A 16,881-nucleotide genomic window follows, 5' to 3' on the forward strand; every position below is an offset into this window, starting at 1 on the left:
TCACCCATGGCCCTCCACGGTGGGGGGCACATGGTGGGTCCCCACATAAACCCCTCTTTCTTGTGATCCCTCCATGCCAGGGGTGTGCAGAGTGAGTCACTCATGGAACTCAGAGTAGGACCCCATTCAGCCCCTACATCTGTGTCTCAGTGGGTCCCCATGCAGCTCCCTCCACCCACCCGTTGCATGGTGGGTCCCCGAGGAGCCCCTTCCTCATGTGACACAGGGAATCCCTCTGCAGCCCCCTCCACCCATTGCACAATGGGTCCCACCACAGTCCCTTCCGCCCATGGCACGGCTGATCCCCTTGCGTCATCCTCCAGCCGTATCACAGTGGGTCCCCACGCAATCCCCTCCATCCGTTCATTCCACGGCCGGTCCCCTCTCACCTCCCTAACCCGTGCCACAGCACCTACCCCCAATCTCCTTCACCCATGTCATGGCATGTCCTTCCGCAGCCCCTCCACCGGTGACATGGTGGATCCCCCTGCATCCCCCTCCACTGCTGGCACCGCGTGGTCCCCCTGCAGCCCCTCCACCCGTGACACAGTGTGTGCCCCTACAGCCCCTCCACACACCGCACAATGTGTCTCCCCACAGCAAATCCCCCCTTCCCTCCGTGTCCCAGGCGGTCCCCCCCATCACACTCCACCCATGTCACCGTGGGTGCTCGTGCAGCCTCTCCACCCGTGTCACGGCGGGTCCCCCTGTAGCCCCCTCACAGCCGCTCCCCACACATCCCACATCCACTCGTGTCGCCGTGGGTCCCCACATCCTCCTCCCCGTGTCACAGCGGGTCCCCCTCCCCGTATGGCCTGTCCCCGCGACCTCCGGCCCCCGCCGCCCCGCTCCTCGCCACCCCCGTCCCGCCGCCCCGGTCCCCGCCGCCGCGGGCGGGGGTGTGCCGCGGCCGGACTACATCCCCCATCAGCCCGCGGGCCGGGCCGCTCCCGCAGCGCCCAGCCGCCTTCAAACAAAAGAGTTTCCCCCCGCGGGGCCGCGCTCCGCTCCGCGCCCCCCGCACCCCCCGCACCCCCGCACCCCCCGGCGGCGGCGGCCGGGGGCGGGGGCGTCGGCGGGGGGACCGCGGTGGAGGCGGCGGGCGCGGGGCTCGGGTTACACGGGAAAGGGGCTTGGCCAGGCGGGGGGCGGGGGGCGGAGGGTCCTTTTCTCTCTCTCGTTCTCTCCCTCTGCCTTTTTTTTTCCCTTCTCCCTCCCGAGCTCTTTGTGTCCCCCCCCCCCTCCCCTCCTCTCGCCCCCCCCCCCCCCCCCCCAGCCCCCAGCCCCCTCCCAAGCCTTTGTTAGCCATGCCTAGCCTGGTAGTCCCAGGGATAATGGAAAGGAACGGGGGTTTCGGCGATTTAGGCTGTTTCGGTGGGAGCGGCAAAGACAGAGCGCTGCTTGAGGATGACCGGGCGCTGCAGCTCGCCCTGGACCAGCTCTGCCTGCTGGGGCTAGGCGAGCCTTCCTCCTCCTCCTCCTCCTCGGCCGTGGTGCTGGTGGAGGACAGCAACAACAACAACAATAACCCGCCGCCGCCGCCGCCGCAGCAGCCCCCGCCGCCGCCGCCGCCGCCGCAGCAGCCGCCGCCGCCGCCGCCGCCGCCCCCGGCGGCCCCGAAGGGCTCGGCGGCGCCCAGTGCCGGGGCGGCGGAGCCCAAGTTGTGCGCGCTCTACAAGGAGGCCGAGCTGCGGCTCAAGAGCAGCTCCAACACCACCGAGTGCGTCCCGGTGCCCAGCTCCGAGCACGTGGCCGAGATCGTGGGACGGCAAGGTGAGCGCCGGGCCCCCGGTACCCCCGATCCCCCCCGGTGTCGCCGGTCGCCGGCCCCGGGACACTCCCCCGCGGCCGGGGGCCCCGCCGCCGCTCCCGCCGCTCCCTCCCGCCCATTGTTCGGGGCCGGGGCCGCTCGGCCCCGCCGGGGACAAAGCCCGGGGCTCCCGGGCTGTGGGCGGGTGGCTGCGCTCCCGGCACGGGCGTTTTTGGGAAGGGTGGGATGGGGGGTCTGTGGGAATGCTGCGGGGGCTTGTCCGGCTGCCGGCACCGGAGCCCCGCGCGCCGCTCCGCGGTTCTGCCAGAGAGCCGATCTTGACCGCGCTCTCCTTAAGAAAAAAAAACTGGGAATAAGGCGGGGGAAGGGCGGGGGTGCAGGCTGAGCCCGACCCCGCGCCCCGGAGTCCCCCTTTGTTGGCCGGGCGGAGGGGGTGTGGTGGTGCCGGGCTCGGTCCGAGCGGCCGGTGAGCGGGTGGGAGCCGAGCTCCTCCCGCCGCCCCTGGGAGGGGGGGACCCCGGAGCGGGACCCGCCGTCCCGCGTGGGCCCCCCGCAGCCGCTGCCCGCGCGCCGCCACAGTGATGCTTTTGTTCTCCTCACGGCTCCGTTCGGAGCGAGGTGGAATGGAGGAGGGCTTTAAAAAAAATTATATATATATATATATATATATATCTCCATACCACACCCACTCTTAAGTCACCCCTCGCCCACCCCCACCACTCCCGGGTGTGCGGTGCGGGGCCCCGCGCCGCCCGTGGGCACTGCGGGAGCCGGGGCACGGCGCTGCCGAGAGAAGTTTTGTGTCGCTACAGAGAAAAAAAAAATAATAATAGTGCGGCTAAGTGTTGGGGTTTTTTTTCTTTCTTTCTCTGAACAAGTAACTTGACGCTCTGGAAGTGCGATGGGCAGAGCCTGCGGCTCCATGGGCACATGCTCCCCTGTGGGTTGGGATCGCAGGCCCCCGAGCAGGAGGGTTTGTGGTGGAACCCGGGGGGTGATGACCCCCTGTGCCCCGTGAAGGCCTGAGGTGGGCGAGGGGAAGCCACGGGGAGAGGGACACAAATGGCTCCTTGCTGGGCATCTCTGACGCTAGGGCGTGTGGTTGGAACAATGGGGCCTGCGGAGGCTCCGCTTGCTCCCACCCGTGGAGCAAGGGTCCGGTTCCCGCGCCGGGATGGAGAGTGGGCAGGAGTCCGGGGGATGCTGACCTCCCCAAAACTTGGGGCATCTGCAGCCGAGGGAACAGCTCTTGCTCTGGCGTCCACCACACTGGGATGGGGGCCCCTCACTGGGGACCCGGGGAGACAGGCGGGAAGGGGTGAAGGTCTGGCCCAGGAGATCCCACTGGCCCTGATCCTGATCCTCCCTGTGATGCCTTCGCATTGCCGGGAGCGGAGCGCAGGCAGACATGGTGGGGCTCAGCACCAACTGTGCACGGGTGGGTGTGAGGCCATAGAGAATCAGGCCCCCTTTGTTTAATAAAGTTGGGAAAGAGGATTCGGCAGGCGGAACCGAGAGGAAACGTGCCAGGGCTGTTTTCTTCCAGGATCTCACTGCTGCCCCAGACTCCTGAGAGAAGGGGGTGTGTTCCCATGTGTTCAGAACACAGCACGTGCCTGTTGTGTCCAGAGCGATGGAGAGGAACGCAGAGACCTGGATTTTTTTCCACCATTTTTTGTGTATGTGAGGGTTTTCCCACATCTGGGAGACTGAAATGTCAGTGTGCTGGAGCTGTGGGAATGGGGATGGGGCTGTGGCTGTGCTCCATTGGCTGATGGAGCAGATGGTGTAGCCTGTGCCCCATCGTGGAGGTGGGTGGGATGGATCCTGTGCTGGGAGAAGCCAGGATTCCTTCGGCACAGTCCCTGCAGCTATGGCTCTTTAGTCCAGCAGAGATCATGGCCCACACTTGTTTCTAAAGGCTTGTAGGAATGCCTCCACTGTCTCCTGTGCCTTGTTTTTGTGTAGAAGGTCAGATTAAGAAGGTCTGGAGCTGGGTGCAGGGCTACCAGGGGGATTGAATCCTGGACTCTCATGGATGCCTGACCAGGAATCCCAGAAACTGCAGATTGTCACCCCTTGGTAGTACTGCTCATGTGGCAGACGGCTTTCTAGGAAAACAATTGTTTTATGAGTACCTGTGAACAGGGTAATAAACATCTTGAAAAAGAGATGGAGGAAAAAAGTAATAATGAAATAAAAATAATTTCAGGGCTTTACTTGATAACAGGGTTTCACTTTTTCTTCAGCTTACTATTTTCTGAAGAAACGCACTATCCCTTCAGATTATTTTATAATAATATCAACCATCTATGAAAGTGCTCCTCACAGGCAGGCATGGATATGAGAGGCCTGGATCTGGGCACAGGGGCCCTGGTGCACACACTTGGCCATGGGAATTCCACCTGCCATCAGGGCGCCCCTCACTTTGCCAAAGGAGTGTAAAGGCACTTAAGTGTAAATAAGGCTCAAGCCTGATACATTTTTATTGGAATGTCTGTAAGGGTGGTTTGTGAAGAGGTTTATGGCAGAGGAGGTGGCTCCACTCCAAGCGAGAGATGCTGCAGGAACTCAACCTGAGCTTGGCAGCTCCTGCTTTCCCCGGGAACTGTGAACGTGCCCTCATGGAGCCAATCGCCTGCTGGAAGCCTTGCTCCGGTTTGTGCTGGGGCTGGTTTGTGCGCTGAATTTGAGCAGCGTCTCCAGCAGCGCGGCCATGAGCCGGCTGGGATGGGGACTGACTGGGATGAGATGGTGGGCTGTGGAAAGGGGGACTTGGTGGGAATTGGCCAGACAGGCTCCTCCCACCTGGTGCCCCAGGGTCCATGGCAAAGAGCTGGGTGGCTGGTGGGATGTGCCAAGGGCTGCTTTGCAAACTGGAGGACAGGAAACTGGAAAAGGAAGAACGAGGGGATGAAGTCATAAGAATCCCTTTGACTGGTGCCTATGACCCCTGGCCATGGTTGGCAGCGACACCCCTTCCCTGGCTGGAGGTGGAGCCGTGACCTCCATGCCTGTCCTCCTGTTGCTGTGAGGGTGAGGGGCAGGAGTGAGTCTCTGCCTGAGTCGCAGCTCCCGCAGGTCATCCCCCCTTCCCTTGGCGTGTGTGTGAATTCCAGCCCTGCTGAGTTGGGTGACCGAACCTCCTGGCATGTGCCATGGCACCGACAGTGCTCCCTGGTTCTGGAGCCATTCCAGGCCTGCGTGGCACGTCAGGGTGCTTGGTGGCTCTTGTATTTCTCCTGCTAGCTCGTGTTGTGGGTGTCTTGCCTGCAATAGCCTGTCCATGACTGCCAGCTCTCAGGGCCATGCCAGTGAAATTGTAGAGACAAAGCACTGGAGGTGTTTGCAGTAGGTTCTTGAGCGGATGGTGGGACATCAAGGGATGTGGGTTGAGATGGGAGAGGTGCTGGGAGGAATGGAGAGTGTCTTAAGGGCATCATGTTTTGGTTGTGCATACTGTGAACTTAGAAAGGGGCAGAAATCCTCGGTCACTGTGGTGTCCGGGTTCTTCCCTAGAAGTGACCTGAGGTGGGTGTAGATCAGCCAGATCAAGATTTGTATCCAACTTTTCTGCCTGCTTCCACAGACAAACTGGGCTGCTGTTGGTGGAGCCAGGGAAGAGGCCAGAGGGCACATTTAAGGCCAGATGTTGTGGTTAGGGAGACATGGTGCTGCTTCTGTGTGTCTGTTTCATGCAGGTGTCAGGAGAAGGTGTGGGGTTGGTTTGGCTTCCTGCTGCGCCCACTCCCAGCTGAGACCTTCCCTATAAGGATTTTTGGACTCTAAGGATTTTTGGTCCTTCTAAGGGTTTTTGGTCTCATCACAGTAATAGCATCCATTGTCACCTGTACTCACAGACACCCTTTGATGCAGCATCTCCCAGCCTGCTCCAACCAGCCTGTTGTCACCAGGAATGAGATTATGTGAGAGAGGATCTTAACGTAATTGCTCTTTCTTGGCAAGGTGAAGTCAAATAACAAGAGGCCCCACTAAACCCAGGTGATTGGGCTCTTTGTGTAGCTCCAAACATTCTCCAACGCTTTCAGCATTTAAAAATAGTCCAAGGAAGCCTTTTCCATTGAGGAAGTCTGATGATTGCAGCTCCCCCACCTACCCTGTGGAGGTGGATGTATGTACAGCATCCGAGGAGCAGCGAGGGGGGCAGATCTTCTTGTCTCCTTGCTTCACCGAAATCTTGGAGCTAAAGCCATCCCATCAGGTGGGGTCTGAAGACAACCTCTGTACGCTGCTCTGGCATCTCAGGATGGGCCTTAAAGGGGGAGAGATATTGCAGTTGGTGTCGTGTTGTTATAAAGTGTTAATGAGAATTGGTCTGAATTTACACCAGGGAAAAGTGCGGAACGGGATCGACTTTGTGCTGTTTGAACTGGAGGTGGGAGGAGAAAATGGGTCTGGGAGAGAGACAAAGGGAATTTTCTAGGGAGACACGCACGCTCCCCCGCGCATCGGATCGGGCGGCTGGATGCCGCGCTGACCGAGTGAACCGCGCCGCAGCGCAGCCGCCCGGAATCCAGGAATCTAGGGCAGTGGGAAAGCGTGCTGCCGCTGGGTGGGGGCCCCCGCCTTTGTCTGGCAGCCCCCTCCCTGCGTCCCCCCCGCGCTCGCCATGCCCCGCTTCCCCCGCGCCCTGGCCGGCTCCGGTGCCGCGCGTGTGCCGCGGGGCCGCGGCAGGATTGTGCCATGCGGGGGGCCACGGGCACACCCACTCCGTGCGATGCATCGCTGCTGGGGCTGGGGGCTTCCCAACTTTCCTCCGCTGCACAAGGCAGTGATTGTCTGTGGCGCTGGGGCTGTTTCTGTTGGGTGTTTTGGTGGGCTTTTTTTCTCTTTTTTTTGTTTTTTTTTCATAAACAACTTTCATCACAATGTGAAAAAGCGTAAAATCGCCGCACTGGAACAAGGCAGCCGCTGATTTTCCTGGCATGGTGCGTTGGGTGGTGTTTTTCCCCTTCTTGTAAACACAACTTGCATCATCAGGACAATAAACCCTCGGTGCAAAGAGATTTAGCTGGTTGGTTGTGGTCCTTTTGTGTGCATTTGTGCTTTTTGACACCACTTTCATCAGGTTTTCAATGCAGCAAAACCTTACCCCACAGGCCGTCAGGAGGGTTTATTTGTGAGGTTCTTTGTGTGCTTGTCTTTTAACAAGGCTTTCATGTTAATGGGGAAAAGAATGCCCCACCTTACCCGAGGTAGCTGAGGATTGTTTATTTTATGATCCTCTTCAATTTTATGACTACAAGAGAAAAAAGGACCGAGTTCTAATTTGCCCTTAGACGCACCCCACCAGCACTGTCAGAATGGACTGCGTGGGGTATTTACAGGTGTAATTTGTATCTGTGCAGTGTAACGGTGCCTTGGGATAAATGAGAAGAGGGCTAAAAAGCTTTTGTCTGTAGAGGTTATTTCATATCTGATGAAAACAAAAAATATTAGGACCTGGAGTGATTTGCGGGGTGTGTTTTCTGAAATAAAACCACAACACAGTCAATGAAACAAAAAGACCCACCTCAGGGTTGGCTCCAGAGCTGTTTGCTGTGGCTGGTACAGCTCCTCTGATGCTTCCAGGGTCACGCTCCTGGGCTGGAGGTGCCAGTTGGTGCCAGGTGAGAGTCTCTAGACTGCATCAGTAGCAGAATATACCTGTGCAGGATCTGGCCTTGTGGCAGCACTGAGGAGAAGGTCATCAGTGGGTGTAACTCTGAATTTACACCAAAGCGAAATTATTTGATGGATCTACTCCATAGGCACGGTTGCATGTGCCATTGCACTGTCCTGGTGGCATTGTCACCATGGTGGTGTGCTGGGCACATCCATTCCATGCACTGCTCCTTCCTTTTCCCGCTGATGGAGCAGCGCCTGGGAGCCTTGGCGTAAACCCTGCTGAGGTCCCGTGGAAACACATCGGTTTGGGGCTGCTCAGAGTGAGAACATTTGGGATGGGTTCATGCCAAGGAAACGACAGTTAGATCAGATGCATCCAGCACCCTCATGTCCCTTGTGAGCACCTGCCTTTGCTGGAGAGGTGAACCTAGAACCTTCTCCATTAGTTTTGATGGATTCGTTGCCCTGATGCAGGGGTAAGCAGAGAGGAGAAGGTGGCTGTGTGTCCAGATCTCCCCCTGACCCCCACCACCCATCTTGGCAATGTCTAGACTCAATTTATTTATGTGTTTTCAGCCAGAGATGGCTGCTCTGCAGATTAATTCCGGTTAGCTGACGGGTCTGGGCACCAGAGGCTCTCCACTCCTCCAGGGTTTGGTCCTGTGTGGGAATGTTTGTGACGTACTCAGGTAATTTACAAACACATTTAGTTTGAGTCAATTGGTAACCAGTGAAATTAAAGAGAAAAAAGGGTGAGGGGAGGAACTGAGCTTACAACCTCCTTCATGAAATGCTTTGGGATCGGCATTATTGACGAAAACCAGGATAATAGAAGGTAGGCTGTGGAAACACAATGAGAAAGGGCTTAATTCTCTGTTTAATATAAAAATCTAAGTGGCAGGAGTGTGCCAGGGATCAACACACTGATGTCTGTGCAGTCCCATATCGAGGAGAACATACACAGGTTATGTATTAGTGCAGCTTTGACGGGTCCTTTTCTCCCCTTAGCTTCGTTTGACACCACCTGCTAGGCAATTCCCTCCCTTCCACCTCCCTCCCCTTTGAATAATCCCCCCAGTAAAATGCTTTGTTACTTGGTGTTTTCAAATTTCAGTTATGCACGAAGAAAGTGTCAAAAAAACACCCCGTGCAAGGCAAATTTTGTTTGGAATAAGCACATTGGGGTGTGCTGCCCATCTGGCTGGGGTGTCACGGGCCACATCCTGATCCAGCTGTGCTCCATCAGAAACAGGGTGATCTCAAAGGAGGCTCAGCCCCTTTTTTAGTGTGCAAAGCAGAGTCAGGGATGGGGCTGAGATGGGCTGGGAGCCTTGGCACTAAGTGAGTAAATCACGTTTAAGCTCAGCCTAGTTTTAGCGGATGTAAACCAGTGCAGCGCTCCTGGAAGTTGTGGAGCTCTCTGGATTTGGGCTGCTGATGGTTTGGCCATTGTCTGTGCCAGTTTAGAGCTGCTGGAGGTCAGGGCCGCTGAGCCCACTGTGCTGCTGGGCTTGCTGGTGTAATTTCTTACGAGGTGATTTTCTCCTGTTTCTAAGCACAGGATCCCCATCTGTCTGTCTCCACAAAGCTGGCTTTCCCGTCTGCAGGCCTGCACAGAGACCCTCCCTCCCCCCCTTCTCACACCACCGACTGCACCACGCGTCCTTTTGTCCGTTCCAGATCCTCCTTCCCCTCCCTCTCGCTGTGCTCTCTCATTGCCCATCTTCCTTTGGCCATTTTGGGGTGTCTCTGCTTTGCCTCCCCACCCCTCATTCTCCTCTTGCTTTGGAGGATGTGCCTCTCCCTCAATTCCCATCACCTTTGCTCCATCCCTAACTCCCTCCCACTCCTCCAGCTCGTGTAACGTGCTTACATTTGCCCTCATTCATGTGTATTCCTTGCCACTGTTCCCTTCCATCTGTCCCCAGCATGGAGCCCCTGTCCTTTGTCACCGCTCTGCCTCCCTGACCCTCCCTGATTGTTTCCTGTCGTGCCGGGCTCAGATCCCTCTCCCCCACACGCCGTCATTGTCCCGTGGCTCGGAACAGCGCGGAGCCCAATCCCAGCCGTGCCACACGCCTGCCTGAGGTCATTCTGCACAGGAGAGCGAGCCTTGCCCTGCAGAGGCAGAGCGCGGGTCACTGCGGAATGCGATGGAGCTCCCTCAGCCTGGGGTGATGCACGGGGAGGCATTTTCAGCTTGATGCTTGTCGTGAACACCCCTGTCTTTCCATGTGAAGCTCCGGTGATATCCCTGGGGAAATGGTGGCATCTTGATTAATCTTCCTAAGATGGAATCTCCATCTTTGGAGTGAGCGGCACAGGAGTGGGGCAGGGAAATGTCTGCCAGGGGTGGGTCAGGGACAGCCCACCCTGCCCAGGGGTGCCAGAGGGCGTAGGTGACCTCTCACGGTTTTATCCAGCTCTCCTTGGGATGAACCTTTATTACGGATTTTGCCTGTGTGGGTTTATCCTACAGTTGAGTCGTGCCTGGCTCCATGAGGTCCTGTCCTTTGGGTTTCCTGGGAGCTGATAGCACACCACTGGGTGACCACTGGTCCACATGGGCTGTGTGGAAACTTTACTCAGCAAAGCATCACAAATGTACCTCATGGTGCAAACTCTGGAGAGTAACCCATGAGCTACACTGGATTTGGCAGGGGATGGATTTGGTTTGGATTTGGGGATTTGACCAGATCCTTCTTTGTGTCAGATCTGGCATTTCCATTCCCCAGGAACATGGAATTCCTGTCTCAGAGACGGGTTTAGTGCAGCAGCGCTGTGATGTGGAGTGTTAAGAGGAAGTTTTGTGGGAGCACAAGACAGGAGACAGCTATTCCTGCTCCAGAAATGGGGAATGAGGCTCCGGGAGCTGAAGTAGCTCTGAGGAGTTAAAAGTCACACTGGGAGTCGACAGCGAAGTTCCGATTTACCGGCACGTGTCCCACACTGCTGCCAAGAGCCTCCGAGGGGCAGTGGGGTTGCCAGCTGTGCCGGGGGCTGTGTGTGCGCGGAGCCTGCGCTCGGCCGGAGCTGTGCCCGGTGCCCGGTGCCCGTGCGGTGCGGCCGGCGGGGCTGGGCGTGCTCCGTGCCGGGCACTGCTGGATGCAGCGGCTGCTGCGGCGCCTGCGAGCCCAGGGAGTCGCTCCTGTCAGCTGTAGTGGCACAAGGCTGTTTCCATCGCCACAGGTGCGGGCTTCAATTCTTGCCAATGACACGAGGTGGTGGGATCGCTGCGTTCCAGCGAACACCCCGATGTCACCAGCCCGTGTCTCACGAGAGGAGCTGTGGGTGAGTGGCAGCCCCGAGCTGCCAGCCTGGGAGATGCTGTTATTTATTAGGATCTGTATAAATAATAATGTTCCAGCCCAGGAGCTGAGGAATCTGCATTTCGTGGTTGCAGAGGCATCGTTTGAAGCTCCTTGTGTATTGAAGTGTGATGTGAGTGGAGTGTGTGGAGGAAGACCTGCTGGTGTGAAATAGTCAGAGGAGAGTACAGGAGATGCTCTTTTCTGGGGAGACAAGGTGGGGTAGGAGGTGCTGGGGGATCTCACAGAGGTCCCAGTGCTGTGTCCTCATCCTGTGGTTCTGTGAGCCCTGAGTGAGACACCCAAATCCTCGGGAAACCACAGCAAAGTGCTCAAAGTGCTCACCTTGCTTCATCTGCACTGGAGAATCACAGGTTTTAATTTTTCTTGGAGATCTGAGCTCAGAGCACACCTCCTGCAGAGGAACCCCCAGCCTGTATGGGAACTCGGAGCCAGGCTTCGGAAATGCCTTGGGGCACCAAGTGAGGCTTTTCAAGAGAGAGGTCTGAGGGGCAGGAGGGGTCCTTTAGAGAACTGTGCCCCATCTATAAAAACACTTAGTTGCTTGATGGCATCCTGGTGTCATCTGGGAACCTGGAGTCACAGAGCTGGATCAAGACCTTCCAAAACACACTGGAAAGTCTTTTGCCCTTTTTGGGAAAGCAGAAGGCTGTTTTCTGAGCTGTGGCGAGCTGGGGAATGGGCTTGGTGGGTTCTAGGAGCCGGGGAATGGGCTCAGTGGGCTCTGGTACGTGGATACTGGTACACAAAAGCACCACATGGCCAGCGATCCCAGGAGAGGGTCTGAGTGTGGAGCAGCCTGTTGTGGGGCTCACAGGAGGGCAGCCCTGCCCCATTTCTTGCTGTTTCAGCCCCAAAGCAAATCCTGGCGTCCTGCTACCCCCGGCCATCTAGCTCTGCTGGCATTTGGAGTCCTGCCATGTCTGCAGTGGGGAGGCCCAAACTGCTGCATCTCTGCAACTCCACACCTGGCCCCCTGAAGTTGACCGCATTCACCCCAAAACCTCCTCAGTAGTACCACAGTCCTCAGGGAGGGCTCTGGCTCTCTGGAGTCATGGCAGGCAGCTCCCTTTGGGAGCTGGCACAGGGTGGCCAAGGGGTTCCACATTGGCCAGCCAGGCTGTGGGACCGGCATCTCCCTGTTCTGTGACCTCCAGGCTGCCCCATGCATCAGCTCTGTCCCCAGAGCCCGAGGATAACCATTTTCTCTGGGGGGCCACCCTGGGGCTCTGGGGCAGGCCTCCTCAAAGAGACCACTGACTCCTGGGGGTGGCTTGGATCCCCCGTTACTCCGTGGTGTTGGGGTGTGTGGAAGGGAGATCTTAGGGGTGATTGCTGAGGGAAGGCTGTCAGGGGGGATGGTGTGGTGCAGTGCAGCACACAAGATGGTGATCTCCGTTTTGGGGTATGAGGGAGCATGGCACTCCTGAGGGAGGGAGTCTCTGGGAATGGAGAGGGTGGACCTCCCTCTGGCATTTCCCCTCAGGGGTAGGGGGATGGGGCCTTTGCCTTGTTCTGCGCAGTGGCTGCCATGTGGCACAGGAGGTTATGGCCACTCAGCCCGGTGTCCTGCAGAGCAGGGCGAGCGGTGGGACGGCCTTGTTAACTGCCATGCCTTCTTCTCTCTCTTCCCAAGGCTGCAAGATCAAAGCCCTGCGGGCAAAGACCAACACCTACATCAAGACCCCGGTGCGGGGCGAGGAGCCGGTCTTCATGGTGACGGGGCGGCGGGAGGACGTGGCCATGGCCCGGCGGGAGATCATCTCAGCGGCCGAGCACTTCTCCATGATCAGAGCCTCCCGCAACAAGGCGGGCACCACCTTCGGCAGCGCGCCCACCCTGCCGGGGCAGGTCACCATCCGGGTGCGCGTGCCCTACCGCGTGGTGGGGCTGGTGGTGGGCCCCAAGGGAGCCACCATCAAGCGGATCCAGCAGCAGACCAACACCTACATCATCACGCCAAGCCGAGACCGGGACCCCGTCTTTGAGATCACCGGTGCACCGGGCAACGTGGAGCGTGCCCGGGAAGAGATTGAGACACACATTGCAGTAAGGACAGGCAAGATCCTGGAGTACAACAACGAGAATGACTTCCTCTCCAGCAGCCCTGACTCTGGCATGGAGAACCGCTACTCAGAGGCTTGGCGGGTCCACACGCCGGCGCCGGGCTGCAAGCCCCTCTCCACCTTCCGGCAGAACAGCCTGGGCTGCATCGGTGATTGCTCTGTCGACCCCGTCTATGAGACCCCCCGGCTGAACGACCAAAACGACTTCAATTACGGTTACCTCTTCCCCAACTACGGTGTGAACAAGCAGGATCTGTACTACGGGGTGCCGGAGTCGGGGGCCCCGATGTGGGCTGGGCAGGAGAACACCAACCCTGTCTCAGTGCTCTTCTCGAAGCAGCAGCGCTCCAGCAGCACCGGCACCATCCATCCCAACTCCCATCGCTCCCCGTCCTCCTCCATCCCAGAGCCCAGCCTCTCTGGGCTGCCCAGGCGGTCGCAGGGGGAGCCGCTCCAGGGGTTTTCCAAGCTGGGAACGCCGGCCGCTGCCCGGACGTCCGTCGCCAGCAGCCGCGAGTGCATGGTGTGCTTCGAAAGCGAGGTCACGGCCGCGCTGGTGCCGTGCGGCCACAACCTCTTCTGCATGGAGTGTGCCGTGAGGATCTGCGAGAGGACTGATCCCGAGTGCCCAGTTTGCCACGCGGCAGCCACTCAGGCCATTAGAATATTTTCCTAAAGAGACAGAGCAGGGCATTAGGGGGGTGGGGGTAGGAAGGGAGAATGGGGGGGGTCCATGAAAGAAAAATGATGATGATAATAATAATAATAATAATAATGATGATAATAATAATAATGACATCTGAAGAGCAAAAAATGAATGAAAGAATAAATTAATTTGAAGAAGAAGAAGAAGAAAAGAAAAGAAATTATTTTACAAGCAATGTATGTTATTTTTTAAAAAAAAAAAAGTGAATAATAAAATTAAAATGAATAGCAAAGCCAGAAATTTTGAAGGGCGAACAATGCTCCAGCCTGCAATGTCTTTTGTAAACCAAGTACTCAGAACGCACACTCGGATCTCGCAAGCAAAGCGGTTTAGTTCATTTTTTTTGGTGGTGAGATTGGGACTTCTTGGCGATAACCAAGCCAGGCCACCTGGATCAACCAGGGAGGGAGCAGGGATGCAGGGAGGGCCCTGCCAGCCTTTCTCCAGCCATGTTCAACCTTTGTCTTGGCCTGAAGCCCCCACTCTCCTCCCCCCAGGGTTGTCGGCCCAACTGGGAGCTCAGAAAGACACAACAGAAAGAAAGGAAAACGGATGACAGGGATTTAGAAGAACAAGAAAGAAACCATCAACCTCTGGGAACCTGTTAGAACGAGGGCACAACTGTATTACCTCAAAGATTTAAACAAAAAAATCACAGCTGAAGAACTTTTATTGTTTTCCTTTTTTTCTAAAAAAAAACCAAACAAAAAACACAAAAAAAAAAGAAAATCAAAAAAAGAAGGTGAAGAAATAAAAATGACGCCAGTGAAACTGAAGAAGGTTTGGAAGAACCTATTGGGATCACACCAGGCGACGAGCGTTTATTTTGTTATTCTGAGCCACCGTGGAGTCTGGAACTTTGTTCTTTTTTCCTTATCCAAGCAGGGATTTGTTCATCAGCCCAATCAGGAGTCACTAACAGGGTATTTCCAAAGCAGTCCCGAGTTCCCATCCGTGGGGGGAGTGCATCGACTTCCACGTTTCTGTAGGTCACTCTTCATTCTTTTCTTCAAGTGATGCCAGCTGCAGCTACACACACACACACACACACACACACACACACAACATTGTGCTTTTCTTCAAAAATATACCTATTGCACCAAAACCTAAGAGAGACGATCATGCAATACAGGCAATGAGCCCATATGAAACCAACATGCATCCCAACAGAAAGCAAAAAAACCCCGAGTTTATAGAGATAATTTTGTTGTCGTCGTTTTTAAACTGGACCAAAACTTTTGTTACCCAAACCAAGTGGGGAGAAAAAAAACAAAAAAGAAGAAAAAGTATTTCTTTATGGACCAAAACCTCTTCAGCTGTCCTTTTCCTGGATCTTCCTGAGGTTGGCCACTTTTATATATTATATTTTTTTCAGAACGAAACAAAACAGAAAAAAAATTGCCTTGTTGAACATCCTTTAATCATTTCAAGACTCCTGGTTTTGTTAAATGAGATACTTTAAAACCATTGGGAAGTGGGAGAGGATGGGCTTCAGGTCTGGCTTCCGTGCCAATGCATGCAAGGTGCAGGCCAGCATCTTCACTCCATCAGGTTTGTTCAGCTGGTCTGTGGATGCCAAAATGCTGTGATGGTAAAAATGTGGTGGATTGACCTATTGAGTACCAGTACACCCAGCTATAAATATATGTGTGTATATATATATATAGGCACTTAATTAAGCAAGCACCTATATATATATATATGTGTGTATATAAACCCATATATATAATTTTTCTCCCACTACCACTGCTTCCCCATTTCCTACCCCTCGACTTCTGCTCACAGATCCTGGACCCTGATTTAGAACTGAACCAACAAGTTTCACGACTTGGCAGAGACAGTTCTAACAGCAAAAAAAAGCCAAACAAAAAAATTGCCTGAGATTTTTTTATTCCCTTCAGTTACAGGAGACTTTATTTTCATCGTAATAATGTTCCTGGGAACATCCTCTCTTCTGCTCAGTTTGCTGCAGCTTGCTCCCAGTTGCTGTCTGTGCCCTGGCACGGTGGGCTCAGGCCAGCCATGGTCACCGGCCACAGTCACTGAAGGGGCTGAGCTCACTGTGCTGGGGCAGGTGGTGCTGGTGCTCTGTGCTGATAAAGATCCACTTTTGATCTTCAGATACCAGTTGGAGGGTGTGAAATGATGGTGGGATGATGGGATGCCTCCACTGTTTTGCATCAACAGTAATATATTCCGTAGGGGCAAGAGGTAGATTGGAGGGGTGGGCAATGTTCCCAGGCTGTAGTAGATGCTGATGTTTTGGAAAAGTAAAGACAAAAGTAACAGTGCCGTGCTAACGGGACACTGTCAGGCAGAATTGGTGCTCCCCTCCTCCCCAGAGCTCTAAGAAATGCCTGGCCGTGCAGCTGTCCCGGCCCTGCGGTGTGCACCAGGACCGGCTCGGGATGCGAACGCTTCCTGGGGGAAGGCGCCGTGTTTTGGACCCGCCGGTGTGGGGGCTGTGGGTGATGGAGGGCTGAGGTGCTCTGGATGAACTCCCCGAGCCCCCGTGCCCCAGCACTGTCCTGAGGCAGCCGTCCCTCCCTGTGGCAGTGTGGCCTCGGCAAAGGCTTCGGCGCCCCGGCCAGCACTGGCCACATCCTTCCTAAAACTGACCCAGTTCTCATTCAGAAGTTTGGTCCCAGGAAGGGAAGGGAAGGGAGAGGGGGACATTCCTGTTCTCCGGGAACCTCTCGCCTCCCCAGTGCCACCTTCTCCATCGTGTCCTGCCCCCCCACCCCAGGGTTGTATTTTATCCGTTCATTGCCCAAAATTCTCCCGCTGATGTAGAGAGAGTGGTTGGAGCACGAGCTGGGGGGCGGGGGGCGGGGGGCGGGCGGGGGATCAACCACCCTTCGGAGGGGCGTTGAGAAGTGTTCGTATTGGTGCTGGAGGGGCTGAGCTGGGAGCGGTGGTGGCCGCAGCCCCGGGCCGCTGTGTTAGTGAGTGAGTAGTCGTTCTTGGCTGAGTGGAATCTGTTCGTGGTAATGTGAGCAAGTTCTTGATCAATGTCTTTATTTGATGCCAGGTTGTGAAGAGGTGGGTGGGAGTGGGGAGGGGGGAAGGAGAGCCCTGTGTCGGGGACCTGGGGTGGGGGGACCTGTTCTAGCACTGACTGTAGGGAGTGGGGAGTGGGAAGGGTACAGGGGGCTCACCTCTGCTCCTTGTACCTCCTCCCTCACCTTAACAAGCGAAACGATGTAAAAGCCTCCTGCATGCTGACAAATGTTAGAGAAAAAAACAAAACCCCTTTCTTTAAAAAAAAAAAAGAAGGGAAAAAAAAAGAATCATGACCCAAACAAACGTCCAATGCTTGCTGATGGGAACCGGAGTGGGGCTGTCCTGGGGGGCTGCCCCTCTCTGCAGATGAGGTTCCTA

General features: G+C 56.0%; 1 protein-coding gene across 1 annotated transcript; it reads left to right on the forward strand.

Moving 5' to 3' along the window:
- Positions 1 to 1,282: 1,282 nt before the first annotated feature.
- On the forward strand, positions 1,283 to 13,564 carry MEX3A (mex-3 RNA binding family member A). The gene is made up of 2 exons (XM_032093705.1): positions 1,283 to 1,773; positions 12,365 to 13,564. Exons 1-2 carry the CDS (start codon positions 1,308 to 1,310, stop codon positions 13,468 to 13,470), a joined length of 1,572 nt encoding a protein of 523 aa, XP_031949596.1. The 5' UTR covers positions 1,283 to 1,307; the 3' UTR covers positions 13,471 to 13,564.
- Positions 13,565 to 16,881: the final 3,317 nt, after the last annotated feature.

This window comes from Corvus moneduloides, chromosome 29 (genome assembly GCF_009650955.1).
Source record: "Corvus moneduloides isolate bCorMon1 chromosome 29, bCorMon1.pri, whole genome shotgun sequence".
NCBI lineage: Eukaryota > Metazoa > Chordata > Aves > Passeriformes > Corvidae > Corvus > Corvus moneduloides.

Coding starts and splice junctions, on each gene's coding strand:
- MEX3A (XM_032093705.1), top strand. CDS start 1,308: ATGCCTAGCCTGGTAGTCCCAGGGATAATGGAAAGGAACGGGGGTTTC. Junction 1,774..12,364: donor CGAGATCGTGGGACGGCAAG/GTGAGCGCCGGG, acceptor TCTCTTCCCAAG/GCTGCAAGATCAAAGCCCTG.